This window comes from Oncorhynchus gorbuscha, linkage group LG11 (genome assembly GCF_021184085.1).
Source record: "Oncorhynchus gorbuscha isolate QuinsamMale2020 ecotype Even-year linkage group LG11, OgorEven_v1.0, whole genome shotgun sequence".
Classification (NCBI taxonomy): Eukaryota; Metazoa; Chordata; class Actinopteri; order Salmoniformes; family Salmonidae; genus Oncorhynchus; species Oncorhynchus gorbuscha.
In genome coordinates this window covers 39,554,913-39,574,349 of record NC_060183.1, presented here as the reverse complement: position 1 = coordinate 39,574,349, position 19,437 = coordinate 39,554,913, and the positions used below count along the sequence as shown (strand labels likewise).

Sequence of the window (19,437 nt, the reverse complement as noted above, 5' to 3'; positions counted from 1 at the left end):
TGTATCGGCTCCATCCTAGTGAGGGCAATATTGACATTTACAGACTCACTGCCCAATCAACCCAGTCTAATTGACTCGCTGAATTCAGTTGGATCAGCATTGGAATTGCTCGTCTTGTCTAGAACTTTGTCAAACAAATCATTTTAGCCTTGGAAACCAGAACAATGTTGCAACCAAGGCCATGGTTCATAATTACTAATAGGGCACTGAAGTTGCTTTGATTAGTCATTGTCGACCTGTGGGTAATATAGGCAACTCTGTAGTCAGTTAGCTCTACGCTGTATGCTTGCAGCTGAAGCCTTCTGCCACGCACAACTGGCAAAGGACGAGATCCCAAAGGCTTACATGTAGGTCTGCATGCCAAGGCCATTGCTGATATCTAACATGTCACTGATTCATTTAGTAACAATAGAGTGATCCATTTTTCCACAGCAGTGATCTAGTTAATACCCGCCCGCTTGCTGCTTCCCTCCACCCTCTATAATGGATGATCTAAAAATACAAACTTTTTCTTTGCGAGACGAGCGAGTGCCCCTCTGTCGTGTTGAGTTGTCTTCACATGGCAGTATGGGGCTGTGTGGCGCGCGAGTAATGGTGTTCCCTTAGCTGCCGAGCCCATCTTCTGTCTTCTAGATCTCGTCTTCTCAGCTGATTTCCGCAAGAGCGAGGTTAACACATTAATAAGCCTGCCTTTTAAACGTGGCCTAGTTGGAATGCACTGTGTGGTCTTTAGTCTCGTACATCAAGTGTATAGCCTACATATTGGCCCTAAATTGCACAGAGATTTTGACGTCAGTGGACATGGCCTATGTTGTGTGGAATATCAATATCGCGTTGTGGAATGTGCTTAATCTGCTTATCGTTATGATATACGTTTTCTATTTAATTAGGTAGTACCGCTTATGGACGTGTCTATTGAGAATGGAGTGGATGTCATGTCTGTGGTATTTGGCAATTAACCACTTGACAGGTGGGATGGTACCGTTCTGCTCTGTCTGCTGCTGCCCATCTCATCAGTGTCTGCCTGTGGATTGGGCTTCCTCTGCAGTGAAGATTATCAGTTGAAATAATTTGACCATCCATTTTGTCTTTTGTATGCTCTTTTTATTCTTGTCTATGCAATATTGTTTCAGAAGACATTTAGCTAAAAGGTAGCCTAATAACAAACCTACTATAGTACAATTATAATTAGGCCATCACTTTCAGCAAGTTTCATTTGTTCAAAATCCTAGAAGGAGGAACGCAGTAAAGCAAAATCTACCTGGGTGTAAATTATTCACAAGTCTAGTGTTTTCCAATCTGTGTGTATGTTAGAATTGTTCTTATCCCAAAGCCGTAGCAGGCATTTACAATTCTGATTTTCTAGATCTGACCCTACTTTCTCAAATGTTTAATTGAATCTTGAGTGATGCCTTTTATTTTAATACAATCCACTGCTATCTTATTCTGAGCTACGTGCTTGGGCCCTCGAGCGACTGGCCCTGTCAAGGCTTGCCTAAGTCCTGCCTGTGTAGCAGAAAATAGCTTTAAATGATCATCTAGGCTAACCATTGCTGAACATGTATTTACCATGGAGCTATCAATGTAATTAATGGTGATGGGTTATTAAAGCCTTGATAAATTCACTATTTTTTTCTTTTGAGATGGATATTAATTGACATTGTCATGATCACTCCCTCACCTCTGACTGTAATGTCATTTTACACATCAATGAAAATGTAGGCCTATGGATTAATGGTGATTAGGCAACGTCCGTTTTATGGGCAGTTTGAAAGGCGGAGCTGAAAAAACCTTAATGGTCGTAATGTGTCCTCGTCCTCTTAGGTCAAGAGGTAGTCCAAGATGGCTGCAGCATCTTATGATCAGCTGCTGAAGCAAGTGGAGATACTGAAGATGGAGAACTCCAACCTTCGACAAGAGCTTGAGGACAACTCAAACCACTTGACCAAACTGGAGACCGAAGCCTCCAATATGAAGGTAAAAGGCAGAAAACAGATTTTTGATGATTTACTAAGAACCCATGTTTGTTCGTTATGTGACACTGTAGCAAAACATTTTGCTATGTAAAATGCAAACAGGCTTTATTGGATAAGTACAGATGATAGGCTCTCCCCGTTCCACTCCTTTTTATAAGCTTTCCCTTCCATTTCATGCCCACTGAACACAACCCAGCCTTTCCTCTAACCCAGGACCGCATAAAATGAAATGTTAACTACAAAGTAGCCTATTGCCTACCTGGCAGAATTATTCCTTTTCATCAATCCATTTCCCATTTTTATATATTTTTTGCAAACTCTGCAATCGCATGAGTGCAGTAGCAACACTGGCCTCTTCCTGATGCTCACTTGTATTAAAGGCGAACTGGACATAAAAACAACAAAATCCCAGAACTCAAACATGCTTTTTCTGCACAAACCACTAAACTGTCTTTCACGCGTCTGACAATGCCCTTTTTGTTTACAAATTTAGCCACAACCATGCATAATGCACATTCCTTAATAATGACTAACTTCTTATAGCAGGCATTATAGAAAATGAACACAGGTCTCATAAACAATCTCAAGCACAGGCCCATGTGCTAGTGAGTAGCCAGCTGATCTTTATATTTCAAGTCTAGCCAGCTTGGCTCTATTTGCTTGCAAACAAGGTAGAACAGTTTAATTGTAACGAACACAACCTTCTGTCCATCTCCAACTGTTTGATCAGCATGCTAGCCTGTCCACTTTGTTCAGATGTTGAAATCAAGTGGCCTTCCTTATTTCTCAGAATGAGAACGAGTTGCCAATTCCTTTATATAAGAGTTTTTTTAAATGCTCATTGCACTTTTATTAAAATGACTAGACAGCTAGTATAAGTCTGTGGCTAAAATGCTGCTTGTGGTAATGCGATGCTGCGCGCAACAAACTGAGCATTCATCTTCCAGAATCGATGTTCATTGATGCTCCCGTTTTTGGTAGGGTCTGCTCTTTGTGCAATTTGACGAGTTGAAACATAAAAAGGATATTGCTTGGAAAAGGTTAACCTCCTCCTCTATTACGGTAAAATGCCTCAATGTTTTTCGGTGTCCATATGATGGATTATGTTGGACCAAACCGCAAATACCGAGTTGAAACTGCTTGTTGGAGAGGAAGACATGACCTTTCATCTGTGTTGTTGAGAGTGGCAGGGGCTTGGTGTCTGTGGGAGGGGGAAGGTGCACACAGCACGGAAGGAGCGAAGGAGACGAGGCCAAAAAGACATGAGAACAAGCGAACATAAAAGCTCAAAACAAATAAAAGAAAAACCTTTGAACAATATTCCAAAAACATTCTAATTCATTGAATTAATTTCATGTAATGCCCGGCCCTATTTACTAGCTGTCAGATCCTTGTTTTCTCCATCCTTGTTTAATCAATTCTTCTGGAAGCTCATTGGAGGTCCAAGGAATCTCCGTTGATCCTCTCCTCCAATGCACTTTGAGGTGTTTTGATGAAAAATTTGGTTACTGACACTCTCACAACCTGAGTCTGTTCATGAGAGGAGCTGCCATCCTGAGCTAGGCTGCTGAATGTCTCTCTCTCGCTCACGCACACATGCGCACACATGCACACACACACAGTGGTTGGATGTGCCAGCTTGCTTGGTTGCGTAACTGGATGATGTGACCTGGCAGGCTGAGGATACAAGAGGTGATCTAAGTCCCAGGGCTTTTCTCTTCTCACAGGAAGATTTTGGTTCTCAACAGTCTTTGCCAATGTTTTCTACCCCACAATGCGCCCCTGGGTAGTCACTGGTGCCACCTCAAATTAGGGAGCACTACGCTCTTCCACGTGGCAGTGAATGTAGTCGGGAAACACACTCCAATATACTCATCTCCTGATAATGCATTTGTAAGAAAGAGGGACAGTCAAATGAAAACAAGAGAAGGAAAGTGGATGTGGTAATGGTTTAGTTGCCCAAGTTGTACCAAGGGCATTTTTGTTTCTCAGGTAGAAACTCAAAGCTTACTTGCCCTGTTTTTCCACACAACAATATTGAGCCTATTATAGGGCAGCTGCATGATAAGAATGGGGGATATACTCCCCATGGTCGTATGTGTGTGTGGCCTGAAACACTTATCTTAATGTACTATATGAAGATACAATACTGTTCTGTGTATAGACCTACTAGTTTAGACATTGTCTGGGCATTATGGAAATGTTGTCTAATGTAACAGTAACCCAATATGACCGCCCATTCACTACTGCCATATTTTCTTGGATGCAAACAGCCGGCAGTAGAAGATTACTCCATGCATTATTCATCCTAGCCAATTTACACGTTAGTAGCCTATATAATGAATCTAGCCACCCCAGTCCCTTTAGCAGGGAGTAGAGGGAGATTATCAGGACCTTCTTTATCTTCCAGCCTCCCCCACCCATTTTCTTTTCTTAGATTGTGTCCCAAATGGCACCCTATATGGTGCACTACTATGGGCCCTGGTCAAATGTAGTGCACTACGGTGCCTTCTGAAAGGTAATTTTCAGATTTCCACATTTTGTTGTTACATCCTGAATTTAAAATGGATTAAATTGAGATTTTGTGTCACTGGCCTGCATACAATACCCCATAATGTCAAAGTGAAATGATCTATGTTTTTAGACATTTTTACAACTATCAAATCAAAATCAAATTTATTTGTCACATACACATGGTTAGCATATGTTAATGCGAGTGTAGCGAAATGCTTGTGCTTCTTGTTCCAACAATGCAGTAATAACCAACTAGTAATCTAACCTTACAATTCCAAAAACTACTACCTTATACACACAAGTGTAAAGGGATAAACAATATGTACATAAAGATATATGAATGAGTGATGGTACAGAACGGCATAGGCAAGATGGAGTAGATGGTATAGAGTAGTTGACATTGCTCTTATATTCAGTAGTTCCTCCTGACTGTATGTAATGAAACTTAAGATTACCTGGGGTACCAATGTAAAAAAACAAAATAGTTTCCTAGGAACGCAAAGCGAGGCGGCCATCTCTGTCGGCGCCGGAAGTACTATGTACAATTAATAAAACATTTAAATCTGAAATATCTTGAGTCTAAGTATTCAACCCCCTTTGTTATGGCAAGACTAAATAAGTTCAGTCCCATAAGTTGCATGGACTTTGAATATCTCTTTGAGCATTCTGAAGTTATTAATCCACCATCCAAAGTGTAATTAATTTCACCCAGTCACTACAAAGATACAGGCGTCCTTCCTAACTCTGTTACCAGAGAGGAAGGAAATTGCTCAAGGATTTCACCATGAGGCTAATGGTGACTTTAAAACAGAGTTAAATGGTTGTGATGGGAGAAGACTGATCAGCAACATTGTAGTTACTCCACAATATTAACCTAATTGACAGTGAAAAGGAAGCCTGTACAGAATAAACCTTTTCCAAAACACGCATCACGTTTGCAATAAGGCACTGAAGTAAAACTGCAAAAGATGTAAAGAAATGTCTGAATACAAAGTGTTATGTTTGGGGCTAACGCATCACTGAGTGCCGCTCATATTTCCAAGCATATTGTTGGCGGAATCATGTTATTTTGGTATATTATTAGGATCCCCATTAGCTGTTGCAAAAGCAGCAGCTACTCTTCCTGGGATCCACATGAAACATGACATAATACAGAATATTTATAGACCTCAGCTCAAGGACAGAACTACATTTAAAAAAAGTAGCCTACATATCAATACATACACAAACAATATAGGTCAAATAGGGGAGAAGTGTTGTGAGGTTTTGCTTGATCTGTTTTTTGAAACCAGGTTTGCGGTTCACTTGAGCAATATGAGATGGAACAATAATGTCTCTAATACTGTACGCTTTCTTGAATTTGTTCCTGATCTGGGGACTGTGAAAATACCCCTGGTGGCATATTATGGGTATGCTTGTCATCGGCAAGGACTGGGGAGTTTTTTAAATCTAAAAAAGCGGAATAGAGCTAGGCACAGGATAAATCCTAAAGGAAAACCTGATTGTCTGCTTTCCAATACACTGGGATACTAATTCACCTTTCAGCAGGACAATACCCTAAAACATCAACATGTATGGCAATACTTAAATGGCTGTCTAGCAATGATCAACAACCAATTTGACAGTTTCAAGAATTTATAAAAGAGTGCAAATATTTTACAAGCCAGGTGTGCAAAGCTCGTAGACTTGCTCAGAAAGACTCCCAGCTGTAATCTCTGCCAAAGGGGATTCTAACACTCCATGGATGGAAGGCCTATCAAGTTTGTATTCTCGGCCAACATGTCCTTAGTGTCCTACGTACCAAAGAAAGGGGTGTGAATACTTCTGTAAATTAGATTTCTGTATTTCTAAAAACATGCTTAGACTTTGTCATTATGGGTAATTGTGTGTAAATCCATCCCCAAAAAGTATGAATTCATTTTTATTTCATGCTGTAATAAAATGTGTAAGTCAACGTGTATGAATACTTTCTGAAGGCACTGTACATGGGGAATAGGGTGCCATTTGGGACTCAGACTCAATGTGAATGAAAGAGATTTTGGCTGTGCAGCGATACCAACTAACCGGCCAACCCCTCCATCTCTTTCTCACCCCAGAGGCAGGCAGTGCTCCCTTGGTTGGCTTCAGTATGCCAGTGCCTCCCTGGAGGATGGATGGTGCTATACCATGCATGCTAATGAGGAGATGACTGGCTATGGGGGCTCCCTACTCCCTTGCCCATGAAGTAGACTATCATAAATTAGACATCTGTTTTATCCCCCCACTCCTTCCCCAACATTTTTTTAAAAAAAAAAACCTTGCATTTGTCTTTTCCTGCTAGTACTGACTTTGCCGATTACTTACTGTGATTATCTCACTTAGCTATTAAGATGACTGCACTAACTGTAAGTCGCTCTGGATAAGAGCGTCTGCTCAATGACTCAAATGTAAGTAAGGACAAGATTGTGTATCCTTTCCTGAATCCCAAATCAACCCCTAGCCTCTATCCTTTTGTGTTGATCTGACAGGATGGGAGTAGGCTGGTAGTGCCTATCTTGCCCTCTGATAGACTGTGGAATTGTTGCCATATTGCTTACACCAATCTAATCCTCTCTGATCTAATCAAATGCCTAGAGCATGCGGGCTAAGGGTTGATTTGTTATTCAGTCTGAGAGCTTACTGCTTTTGTAGAGCGTTTTTGCCTTTCCATTTCCTTGTAATAAATGAGTGTACGGACTCAGCATGTTGGGACTTGCTTTGGTATATTTTTGGTACAAGCTTAGTCAGTCATTAGCTATTAGTCATTGCTAGGGAGAGTCTTGCAGTATGTGTCATCAGTCTTACTCACAGTATTTGAGACTGTCTATACACTTTCCAGTAGCTTTGGAGCTGGTTGGGGTTTGCCTCTCTATTTTGGGCATTTGAGTGAGGGTCTCTGTGCTTCCCTTAGCCAGGGAGAGTCTTCCTCTGTTACTTGTCCAACACTGATGAAACATCCTTTTATCTCAGTAGGTTTGGAGCTGAGTTTGGGGTTTGCCTCAGTCTCACTTTTGGCTGTGTGAGGCTGGGGGTCTGCTGGCTCTACCCTTAGAGTGGCACATTCAGCACTTAGCTATCTATTAACAATTTACTCAATCAGGTCTGCGTAGTTGGTCTGCTCTTGCGCAAATGGAAAATACTGCTAACTTAGTGAATTTAGTAAGCCTAGGGCTATGCTACCTGCTACTCTGCAACCAGATATTTCACACTTGGGGGGAAAGTGGCTGGCGCACCCTTTTTGTGTAGCTGCAGATATAGTATCAGCTTAGGGATTTTGAGATATCAAATAAGAAAACGTGTTAAACAAAACGGGTAATGTTCAAGTTTAAATAATTGTCACGTTTGAGCTAGGCTCTCCGTTCCATGATCTAACCAGACATTGATGCTGGAAACGGTTAATGAGTCACATTTATTCATTGTGTAATGTGGATAGCAATGTCATCACCTGTAAAATATCATTTTTATGGTCGCACGCCGACGGTTGGTTTAAGTGTGCAAAACATTTTTATTTTGTTAGAACTCTTGTGGTTCAGTTTGTTCCTGTTGCAACTTCCAGTTTTTATTGTCCCCCACGATGAAATCAGGGAGGAGGCTGTGCATCTGTCTCCATCCGCTAGTATGTTTGTTTGTCACATACAATATCTCAGACAACAATGGCCTGATTTGGACTCGGGTGAATGATGCTTCTTACCGTAGAGATCCGTCATTTACAAAATTAGGGTGGTGGTATCTGCATAATTTGTGGGAGATATGTTTACTGTTGCCTTGTTTTCTTTTGGAAATACTTGTACAGTTTTTGCTGGCTTATTCTTCACTTGATAATACAAATCCTCACTCTGGCAAGAAGAAAACACACCATCGTATTGAAGTCACTGTAAAATCGAACCACTGGGCCAACGTCACAGTATTTCTTGCACTTGGGGCCACAGTGGCATTCATTGTTGACCTGTATTGTTCTTATTTCCTTCCTGGACTATATAGCGCCGTAGAGAGCAGGCTATTGCATCCTCCTTACTAAATAGTGTTTAACCTAATACTTAGCCTAGGCTGTAGTAAATTAAGTGTTTTGTTGGTTAACGGTAGCCTAAGTAGTAAAATCACAATGACTGTAGTGCAAAGATTCTGCATATTCTAAATAGGGGGAAGGGTTATAATTTGCAACCAAGTGAAGTATTAGGCCTATCTTGTCGTAATAGCTCCTCCATAGTATTCCTTACCGGGGAGAACCCCTGTTGAGATCATAACTAATTAGGTAATTCAAGGGGTGGATAATGTTTATGACTAATGGATGAGATTACAAACAGTCTGCCTTTTCCCCTGTGGTAATCCAGTCTCATATTCATCAGAAACAGTATCTCCCCCCCCCCCCCCCCCCCCGGCATGTTTAGAGCACGCTTTTACACACACAGACACTGCTGCTTCTGAGGCGCTCCCTTCCCTCTGCACCTCAAAGAAGGCAGGATGTCTTATTTTTTTTGTCTCTCCCTTCCACACATTGTATCTAATGAATGTGCTTCTCATTTCCTGTCCTCCAGCCATTTCCTCTCTCCTCAGGGCCCAGGGGCTCCAAAACGCACCCTATCCCCTTTAGAGTGCACTCCTTTTGACCAGGGCCAATAGGGTTCTGGTCAAAAGTAGTGCACTATGTAGGGAATAAGGTGCCATTTGAAAAGTAGTCCCTATACAGTGCACTAAGGTGCCATTTGGGATGCAACCAGGCTCTCACAGCTGCAGGGAGACAAGAGCACAAACACCACACTCTTCATCGAGGAGCACAGAGCAGGCTTCCTTTCTTTCCTACCCACCAAGCCAATTACATACAGCACAACGAGCTCCATTTTAGTTAGATAACTATGGTTACAAACACTCACACAATTTGAACGTTTATCTTATGCAGCCTACTTAACATAAACCCTAAAGCTTTAGATAAGTACTACACTAAAAATCTTCATTCATGTTATCCCGTATGTGGGAAGGAGTTATGTCAAGTGAAATGTTGTTTTTGCTATATTTTAAGTTCCTGGCAGAAAGTTTCTGAAGAAGTTGGCTGACTTAAAAATCCTTGTGACAACTAGTGGATCATTCCCAGTGACAACTGTCAGGCCAGGACTTGCATCCCAAATAGCACCCTATTCCCTACGTAGTGTGCTATTTTTTTTTTTACCAGAACCATATGGACCCTGGTCAAAAGTAGTGCACAATATAGGAAATAGGGTGCTCTGTGGGACATAACCCATGTTCAGGCAGCTCTGGGATCCAGATGGGGGAAGGAATAATTTCAGTTAGTGACAGTGTCCTGTCATGGCGTATCAACGCGTGTGGCTTTGATTCTTTTCATGTCATGTTCTATCAAATGAACAGTCATAATATGACAAAGCATTATGACATCATCAAAGGTGTTTGTCTGTGTGTCTTCTAGGGCTGACTCCAATTTGTCGACTTGTCGATTGTTTGTTCGTTAGGCTGTTGGTTCGACCAAGATTGTTTTAGTCGAGCAGTAACACACACAGTGAACTAATCCATTGCGGAGGCCTAGACTAAAAGCCAATTTATGCTTGATTTGAAAATATGGTCGGGGGCTCCATCTGGAGCAATTGCGAAGGCTCCAGAGGCATGCAGAGGTCAACTCGAGCTCTGTACTGCATCGCTATGCACCTCCCAAATCTTTTAACAACGCAGAGGGCTCTATATCGCTCCGCATTGAAATTATTTGTTGACGGTAGGTGGGGGCAGTACATCCTTTATAAACACAAACTCACTTCCTTGATAACAGCTCTGCATTGCTCTGCGACGCACAAGAAGTGAATGCCCATTAATGCTGCATGGCCAATGCAGACGTCGGATGAATGAAAAGCTTTTGAACAAAACAGATCTCTCAATTTTTCTTTATTTAGCCAAGACATTTTGTCTATTAAGAAGTGATTTTTTAAAAATGTATTTATAAAAAATATTTTTTTTTTTTCTCAAGTCTCATTTCTGGTCTACGATAATCCTAAAATGACTCTAAACAATGACTAAACAAATCTATGTTGATGTGGGTCTCTTAAGTATAGCAGTTAGGATACTTCACTCATTAGTCTCGTAGTCTAAACCCACCATTCTCCACATCCGTCTTCCCATGACAACATCGATGCTTGTTTTTTCCATATTGTGCATCACGTGTCGTGTGTGTGTATATATATATATATTTTATTTATTTTTTACATCTCATTCTCAAGGACATTTACAGTCAGTATAGTACAAAAGCAGGACATGGCCTAGCTGCTCTCTCCCACCAGCACACATGCACTCTCCCTCCTCCACCTAGGCTCGCATGCCAACCAAACCCCAGGGCCTTGTGAGAGCCTAATGAGATTGAGAGACCCCGGTGTGCTGTGTTCGGACTCTGCAGATGGGTACTTTTACAGCATTGATTTCCGCTACTTGGAGTCCATAGAATTACCTTTTTTTTTAAAGCCTATGTGTGTTTTAGAGGGAATACTGCAGCACTGATTACTCTGCAGGGATGCCCTCCACATATTCTAGCCGGTCTCTCTGTTGGATTTATTTGTGTGCGAGAAGGGTTGGGTGGTATCCAGATTTTCTGTACCATACCGGGGTATACGGTATTACCGGTAGTGAACAGAAGTAGCACCATTTCATTCCAAGCGTAAAGAAATAAACATTGACATACTAAACAAATTTAGGCAGCAGGGATCTTGATCCAGGAGGGGATTGATGGTCTCTGCTGTAACCAAGAAGCTTAATCTTGTAAGCTAGCCACTTGGTTAGCAAGTTAGCAAGCCCTGAGCTGGAGTTAATTTATTTGGCACTTTTCTTAGATAGACCTAGAGCTTTAGCCTTGTGCTTGCCTTGCATTAATGACTAGCCCATCATCAACTTAATTTACTATCAATGACTTGAATGTTATTTAAGCCATAAGGCGGTGTGGTATCTGGCCAATATACCACGGCTAAGGGCTGTTCTTATGCACGACATAATGCAGAGTACATGGACAAAGCCCTTAGCCGTGCTATATTGGCCATATATCACAAATCCCAAAGTGTTTTATTGCTATCATAAACTGGTTAACAATGTAATTGGAGCAGTAAAAATAAATGTTTTGTTGTACCCGTGGTATACGGTCTGATATAACACAATTGTCAGCCAATCAGCACTCAGTTTATAATTGTTTTTATAGATTGATCTCTACTCTAAAAATACCTATCTGGATTTTATTCTTGGCCTTTCATGTACAGTCAGCTTGTAGTCAACTGTATTCTATTCACGTTAGCAACAAAATGTTTGTCACCCCTGATGGTCTGGATAGTGGTTCTGCTTGGAACTGGTGACTCTGAATAGAATGAAGGGCTCTTTATCATATTATCCCAACCTGATAATGCATTCGTTGTTTGATGCGTCTGGACATCTCACACTCTCTAGAGAGAGAGAGCGAACGCATCACACAGCCCGGTGTGTTTTTTTGTTTTCTGCCATCGTTGAGCTACAAAAAAGCCCAGCCCTCCTGTCAGACCCTCTTTCGACTTGCTCCTCGACGCATGAGCTTGGGTCAGAGGTTAAGGGGTAGAGGTCAACGGACACTGACCCTCCGGGTCATCTGTTGGGAGTAAACTCTTCAATGTAATGCAGCTGGATGGATGTGGCCTCTATCTGCTCTCTGGCTAGAGACAACCAAGGTGGACGGAAAGCCCTGTTTTCTGAGGGGCAGCCGCATTGTCACCCGACATGTTGTCAGACACCGCTCCTCTGCTCTGACCCTTTGCTCTCCCCTCACCGCAGGTCAGGAGACTACTCTTTCTCTTCCACTTAAAAAATGGCATATCCAAACTATAAACACCCATTCAACCTGGAAAGAAATGTGTAGTAACTTTTGATGAATGACCTGCAACACAAAATTGTTGTTAATACAAGGTCCAAACTGTCGTATGGACATGCTCGTACCCAGCCTCTCGCGCGTTATGCTGTATGATTATAGGCCTAATAGTTTTAACGCTGGACTTATTATTCTCCTCTAGAAGTATGTCCTTTCACCGCTTTTAGGTTCATTGTGGTAAGTCCTCCTGTAGCAAGGGAGTTTTCTACAGTAATGCCAACTGATTATGGACAGGACACGTACTCGAACAAACCCTGGCATAGAGCGTTTTTAAATCTGTAGATCTTTGAGGTGTAGGCTACATTAGGTTCATAAGTTCCATTTTTAAAATTGGTCATTAGCCTATAGTGGATCGTTGTCCCTATACTGGGATGGTTGATGCTAACGTGCGCTAATGTGACTAGAATGATGTAAGTAACAGCAAACTTTCCAGGGCGTAGACATGTCTTATATGGGCAGAAAGCTTAAATTCTTATCGAACTGCACTGTCCAATTTGCAGTGAAAAAAGTACCATGCTATTTGAGTGCACAACACCTTATCACGGCAATTGGTTTGATACATTCACCTCTGAAGGTAAATAATGTACTTGCATTCAGTAATCTTGCTCTGATTTGTCATCCTGAGGCTCCCGGAGATAAAATGTAGCATAGTTTTGTTTGATAAAATAAATGTTTATATTCAAATGTCGGAACTGGGTTCTACAGTTTGAACCCCTGCTTTCTCTGGCTCCACACCCACCCCGCCCGGCGCATCTAGATTAGAGGTCGACCGGTTTTAAGATTTTTCAACACCGATACCGGCTCTTTTATTGGAGGACCAAAAAAAGCCGATACTGATTAATCGGGCGCTTTTTAAAATGTATTTATTTGTAATAATGACAATTACAACAATACTGAATTAACTTATTTTAACTTAATATAATACATCAATAAACTCAATTTAGCCTCAAGTAAATAATGAAACATGTTCAATTTGGTTTAAATAATGCAAAAACAAAGTATTGGAGAAGAAAGTAAAAGTGCAATATGTGCCATGTAAAAAAGCTAACGTTTAAGTTCCATGCTCAAAACATATGAAAGCTGGTGGTTCTTCAATGAGTCTTCAATATTCCTAGGCAAAAAGTTTTAGGTTGTAGTTATTATAGGAATTATAGGACTATTTCTCTCTACCATTTGCATTTCATATACCTTTGGCTTTTGGATTTTCTTATAGGCACTTTAGTATTGCCAGTGTAATAGTATAGCTTCCGTCCCTCTCCTCGCCCCTACCTGGGCTTGAACCAGGAACACATCGACAACAGCATTCCTTGCGTTGTTACCCATCGCTCCACAAAAGCCGCGGCCCTTGCAGAGCAAGGGGAACGACTACAAGTCTCAGAGCGAGTGACGTCCCCGATTGAAACGGTTACACCAGCCTAATCTTGGGAGTTGATAGGCTTGAAGTCATAAACAGCTCAATGCTTGAAGTATTGTGAAGAGCTGCTGGCAAAAGCAGTAAAGTGCTGTTTGAATGCGTACGAGGCTGCTGCTGCCTACCATCGCCCAGTCAGACTGCTCTATTAAATATCAAATCATAGACTTCAATACTTAAATATAACAACATAATAACACATTAATATGGTCGATTCCAGAAACTATCATTTCAAAAACTAAACATTTATTCTTTGGAACCTTTCCATATTTTATCTAACAGGTGGCATCCTGTTAGTCTAAATATTGCTGTTACATTGTACAACCTTCAATATTATGTCATAATTATGTACAATTCTGGCAAATTAATTACGGTCTTTGTTAGAAATAAATGGACTTCACACAGTTCGCAATGAGCCAGGTGGCCCAACCTGCTGCATATACCCGGACTGCTTGCACAGAACGCAAGAGAGGTGACACAATTTCCCTAATTATAAGAAACTCATGTTAGCAGGCAATATTAACTAAAAATGCAGGTTTAAAAATATATACTTGTGTATTGATTTTAAAGAATGGCATTGATATTTTAAATAAAGGCGTAAAAATATTATATATATATATATATATATATATATATATATCGGTCTAATCGGTGTCCAAAAACACAGATTTCCGATTGTTATGAAAACTTGAAATCGGCCCTAATTAATCGGTCGACCTCTAATCTAGATGTATGAAAGTTGGTGTATACGCTAATGATCCATCATGTATGACATTCCTGGGATTGGGGGATTGAAATGCTTTATTTATACATTCACATTTCCATAAACGTCAGTGTTTCCTTTCAAATGGTATCAAGAATATGCATATACTTGCTTCAGGTCCTGAGCTACAAAGGCACAAATTGAAAAGGGTCTGATCCTTAAGAGGTTTAATGGTGCTTTAAGCACTAAGTACGCTGTTTTTAGGCTAGGGTTTAGGCTACGTTCTTTAGAAAAAGCTTTTTATTTGTGGATATAGGCCTACAGCAAACAATATATTTCTTGTCGGCTACTGTATGTTTGTTGGCCTGTAATCTAATAAGACTAGAGACTGAGACGCACAACCATGCAGGGACCGTATCTGAAATGAAGGGAGATGATGTCCATAGGGGGGGAACGGTGCTCAAAGTGACCTACATGGTGGCAGAAAATGTTGACTACAGAGTACACTGAGACCTATCAGTCAAAAGAGAAGCATCCTTCCTTCAGGTCAACGCCACTACGGCATCAATGGCTTATTTCTTATAAATCCATTAGTGGCATGCCTTCTAGGAGTGGCGACGGAGGGTCCGATCTACAATGTGGTTCTACTGTCTGTGATCCATTAAACATGCTATCTAAGAAATGCACCTGACCAATTCATTAGCTCTTATCCAAGAAGAGTCCTTTTTGTTTCTGAATAGCGTCCACTTTGCTATGAAGTACCCCGCTCGTTGATGCTACTGTTGCACTTTTCTTCCTCCAAAGAGGAAAGCTCTCCCTCAAAGCCCTGACGTTATTAGATGCGTCGCTCTGTGAACCTGATTGGGATGTTGGCTACCAAAGGTCCATTCGCGTTCAGTTGGGCAACATCTAATTGACACCCTGGCTGGAGAAGGGTGACTTTCAGCAATGCGATCAATGGCTGTTCACCTCACTCCACAGCTTGGGTGAGATGAAAAAGGCTTAGATTAAAAAAAAACTAACTGGAGCCAGTCTGTAGGACTTCAGGGCTGTTTTAGAGGACAAGAGAGGGATAAAGAGGGGGGTTGGGGTGGGGCTATTTGATGGCACTTCAAAGCTAGCAAATGGACCTTTTTCTCCTCTCTTCCACCCTGTCCTTCAGGCAGGATCACAAACCATCGACTCCTTATCTCTGGAATAAGATGGTGGGGGGGTTGAACCAAAAATAATATTTTGCACTGCAGTGTGTCAGGTTGGTTTTGATTTGATGTTTTTCACGTGTGAAATCTTTTATATTTTTTTGTCAGGTGTTGACGCCCCCCCTTAAGCAAATGTGTGTTCCTGAACTTAAAGAACATTGCTGTTCTTTTCTGCTTTGGAAAGATGTGTGTACATATCACCTAGATAGCGGTCATGTAAGCCTACTAGATGTTTTTCTTTGCTCTTTGTGATTGTGTGTTTACGAACAATACATTAAAACCCATTTTTGTTTCTTTGTTTCAGGAGGTGCTGAAACACCTACAGGGAAGCATTGAAGAAGAGACTACCGATTCATCTGAACAAATCCATCTCCTAGAAAGACTGAAGAGTAAGCTTCTCAGCCAGAGCCGGACCAATTGTAGGCTTATGTAGGACGATTGTTGCACACACGAGGTGGCAGAATTAGCTCACTGAAACACAAAGCTTCCATTAAATAACCTACATTTTATGTTCCTTCCTCCTGTAGAAATTAGCCTGGATCCTAACAGTTACCCAGGGGTGAAGCTAAGACCTAAGCTGCCCTCCATGCAGGGCTCAGGCTCTGGGCGGTCAGGGGACAGCAGCCCCAGTCCTAGCCATATGGGCTCCTTCCCCAGGAGAGGGGTGTCCAATGGGGGCCGAGACAGTGCTGGCTACCTGGAAGAGCTAGAGAAGGAGAGGTGAGCTTCTATGCTTGTATTATAACAAATTGCAATATTTGTTCATATACTGATTTCACTGGAACAGTGATATATTCACAGACTGTCTCGATCAGGTTCTAACTGATACCTTCCACATGCATATGATGTATTTTCTCATTTGTTTATACGTGTTAAGTAATGCATTCTTGGCTATACACTGATTTACTGCAACAATATTCATTGGTGAGTGGTTTGCCCCTCTCCCAGCCAAATCACATTACAGCCTGAGGGCTGCACCATTGTTAGGTTGCATAGTGTATTCCCGGCATTAGTCACAGACAGGATGCATTTTTACTTTACTCTTATTCAGGACATCCTCCCTGTTTTATTCTAGTATTTCAATGCTGCATATGTATCTTTGAATTAGGTCTTTAATGTAGTGTTTAAATTCACTCTGATTTCTGTCAGTGTTTTGTATCTTGGATGTCAATAGGCGTGCTTGTCTCTGTCATGTCAGGTCTTTACTGATGGCGGAGCTGGAAAAAGAGGAGAAGGAGAAAGACTGGTATTACGCACAGCTGCAGAACCTCACCAAGAGGATCGACAGCCTGCCACTGACTGAGAATGTACGTGTTTATTTGTCGTCCAGCATTATTAGTGTGTTGGGGTACTCTTGTCAAAAGCGATACAGAAATTGTATGTATAATCTGATGAAGATGAGGCGATGGTCAATTGGTCTCCTCTCTGCATTAGATATTGGAAATCACTCCATTTAATCACATGACTGATGGTTGTTTTGTTGTTCCTGTTTTCTTTCGCAGCAATTCTCCCTGCAGACTGATATGACCCGTAGGCAACTGGAGTATGAGGCGAGGCAAATCAGAGCCGCCATGGAGGAACAGCTGGGAACCTGCCAGGATATGGAGAAGAGGGCACAGGTGAGGAGAGGGGGATGAGATGAATGGATACAGGTACAGAAAGGGCAGAATATGGGTTGAGTCAGTGAGGATACAAACGTGCAGACGGGGGAAAAAAAGTGTTCAGACAGGATACTGTAAGTGGGATAAGATGATGTAGATGGGTGGGGGCTGGACATTAGTAAATGCACTTAATGCAAGAACATTTGTCTCTGCCTCTACATATGCTTTTATTCAGTCAGTGTTACATCATTGAAATATTTCATCCTCTTTGAGTGATCACGTCCACTAAATGTCCTGCTGTACTTCAGGTGAGGGTGGCCCGCATTCAGCAGATTGAGAAGGACATGCTGAAGCTCCGACAGCACTTACAGTCCCAGTCTGCAGAACCAGAGGTATGTCCTATACCAGCCTCAGACCTAATATACTAGAATGACAAGAACATGCGTGGAGGACATGTTCTACAACCAGAGAAGGTGTCGCCAGAAACGAGAGGGACGTAATATCTCGGTAATTACATTTAGGGACAGATTCTTGGAACAAGATTAGGTTTAGTCCTGGCGGGGAAAAAATAATTTGAAGGATGTTTTAGTCAAGGACATGCATAATTTGGGTTTGGTAAACCCAGCCCTAAATCTATTTACCATGAGATATTATGTTCCCTGTTGTTTCTGGCAGCACTTTCTCTGTATTCTGGCTACTGCCTGGCCTGTGTGGACATCTCCATCTCTACATACATGCTGTGGTTACAGTTTGTTCAGCTTTTAGTCATGTAAAGAACCAAAAGCTGCTTACATCTGAGTCTCATACCATATCGGAGTCAGCCATCCCATTTGCAGATATCTATTTAATCCTCCATGTTGTACTGGTGATAGCGACCCGCTTCCCTATGCAATGGGTTCTGTAGTGTTTAGCCTATGGCCTACATCCCTGCGTTACAGAGAAACAACTCATAGACATGGACTAGTGTACAATAATGCTTCGTTACTGATCCGACGTGTCTGTTAATCTATATTGAACACGCTGTCCTTTCATCCAATCATTTTGCCGTGTTCTGCTCATCTCCTAAACAAGAGCAGCATTTATTTACTGTGGCTCCTAAGAACACTACAATGTGGAGTTCCATCCAGTATTCCATTTTTATCTCACTTCGGACTTATTTGGTGGCCCATGCATTGTGTGCATTTATGTCTGTTGGTAATTGTTTGTGTAGTTGGTGTGTGTATACTAGTCCCTCAGCCTGCATGTGTGCTGGCTCTCATGTGTCCCCTCTCTTCATGAGTGGATTAATCTCATTGGACACATTTAATTTCACTCCCCCTCTTTGCCTAATCCTGCAGACTGAGCGACAGTTTGTAGGTCAGGGATGAGGAAGCCTGATGCTCCTGCAGCTGCTCTAGCTAGCTTAGTGACTGAATGCTCTCCCCCACTAAATTTTTCTTGCTCTCTCAATCTCCTTCTCTCACTCCCTCTCCTACTGTCTTGCACGCTCTCTCACTCCCGTCCCTTCCTTTCCCTCTCCGCCTGCCCTATGGTGACTGATTTCTATTTCCACTTTGAACTGATTCTGCCTCTTCTGTCCTTCCAGGTGATGGATTCTGTATCCTCTCTCTGTTGACTAGTTCCTCTCATCCCTCATTTAGCCTGCTACATTAATGGTTTGCTCCTCTCCTCTTGAGGTCTGACCCTTCTATCTGTCTTTCTTTCCCACCCACAGAGCAAGCACGACCAGGCTGGCCAGAGTGAAGGACCCCAGGCTTCAGGGGACAGTGGGGGGCCAAGTGCTGGGTGTTCTCAGGTAAGACTATCTTTTACCTTCCATTCATACCTGATTGAAAATAATCATCATTGTTTTATGGGATACAAGGAGATTTGTAGACTGATCCTGTACAGTCCAACTGCAATGTAGTCAATCTCAAACACAGTGCTTGCAGGATTTGTGGTTAACGTTTGATGATTCATTTGATTCTTTTACTCCTATTATGCTCCTGAAAATCTCTTCCGCCATTAGCCTGACTGGCAATGATGGTTAGGGAAGTTCAGCTGAGCAATCGTGAGCTGCTGCCTTGGCTGTGCTTAGAGCCTCGACTTTCCTGTTATTTCTAATGATTTGTGTCTTACTTCAGTGTAGGTTGTATCACTGAG

The 19,437-nt window shown here is 41.8% G+C and overlaps 1 protein-coding gene across 3 annotated transcripts in view; it reads left to right on the top strand.

The window, feature by feature from the left end:
- The window catches only part of LOC124048605 (adenomatous polyposis coli protein-like), a 54,124-nt gene that overhangs the window by 20,410 nt on the left and 14,277 nt on the right, over positions 1-19,437 (top strand). For all 3 annotated transcript variants that reach the window (XM_046369557.1, XM_046369558.1, XM_046369559.1), the window contains exons 2-8: positions 1,825-1,977; positions 15,999-16,083; positions 16,222-16,414; positions 16,893-17,001; positions 17,197-17,313; positions 17,604-17,687; positions 19,010-19,090. In XM_046369557.1, the coding sequence (XP_046225513.1) occupies positions 1,843-1,977; positions 15,999-16,083; positions 16,222-16,414; positions 16,893-17,001; positions 17,197-17,313; positions 17,604-17,687; positions 19,010-19,090 (804 nt within the window). In that variant the 5' untranslated portion in view covers positions 1,825-1,842. The remainder of the gene's footprint in view (positions 1-1,824; positions 1,978-15,998; positions 16,084-16,221; positions 16,415-16,892; positions 17,002-17,196; positions 17,314-17,603; positions 17,688-19,009; positions 19,091-19,437) is intronic.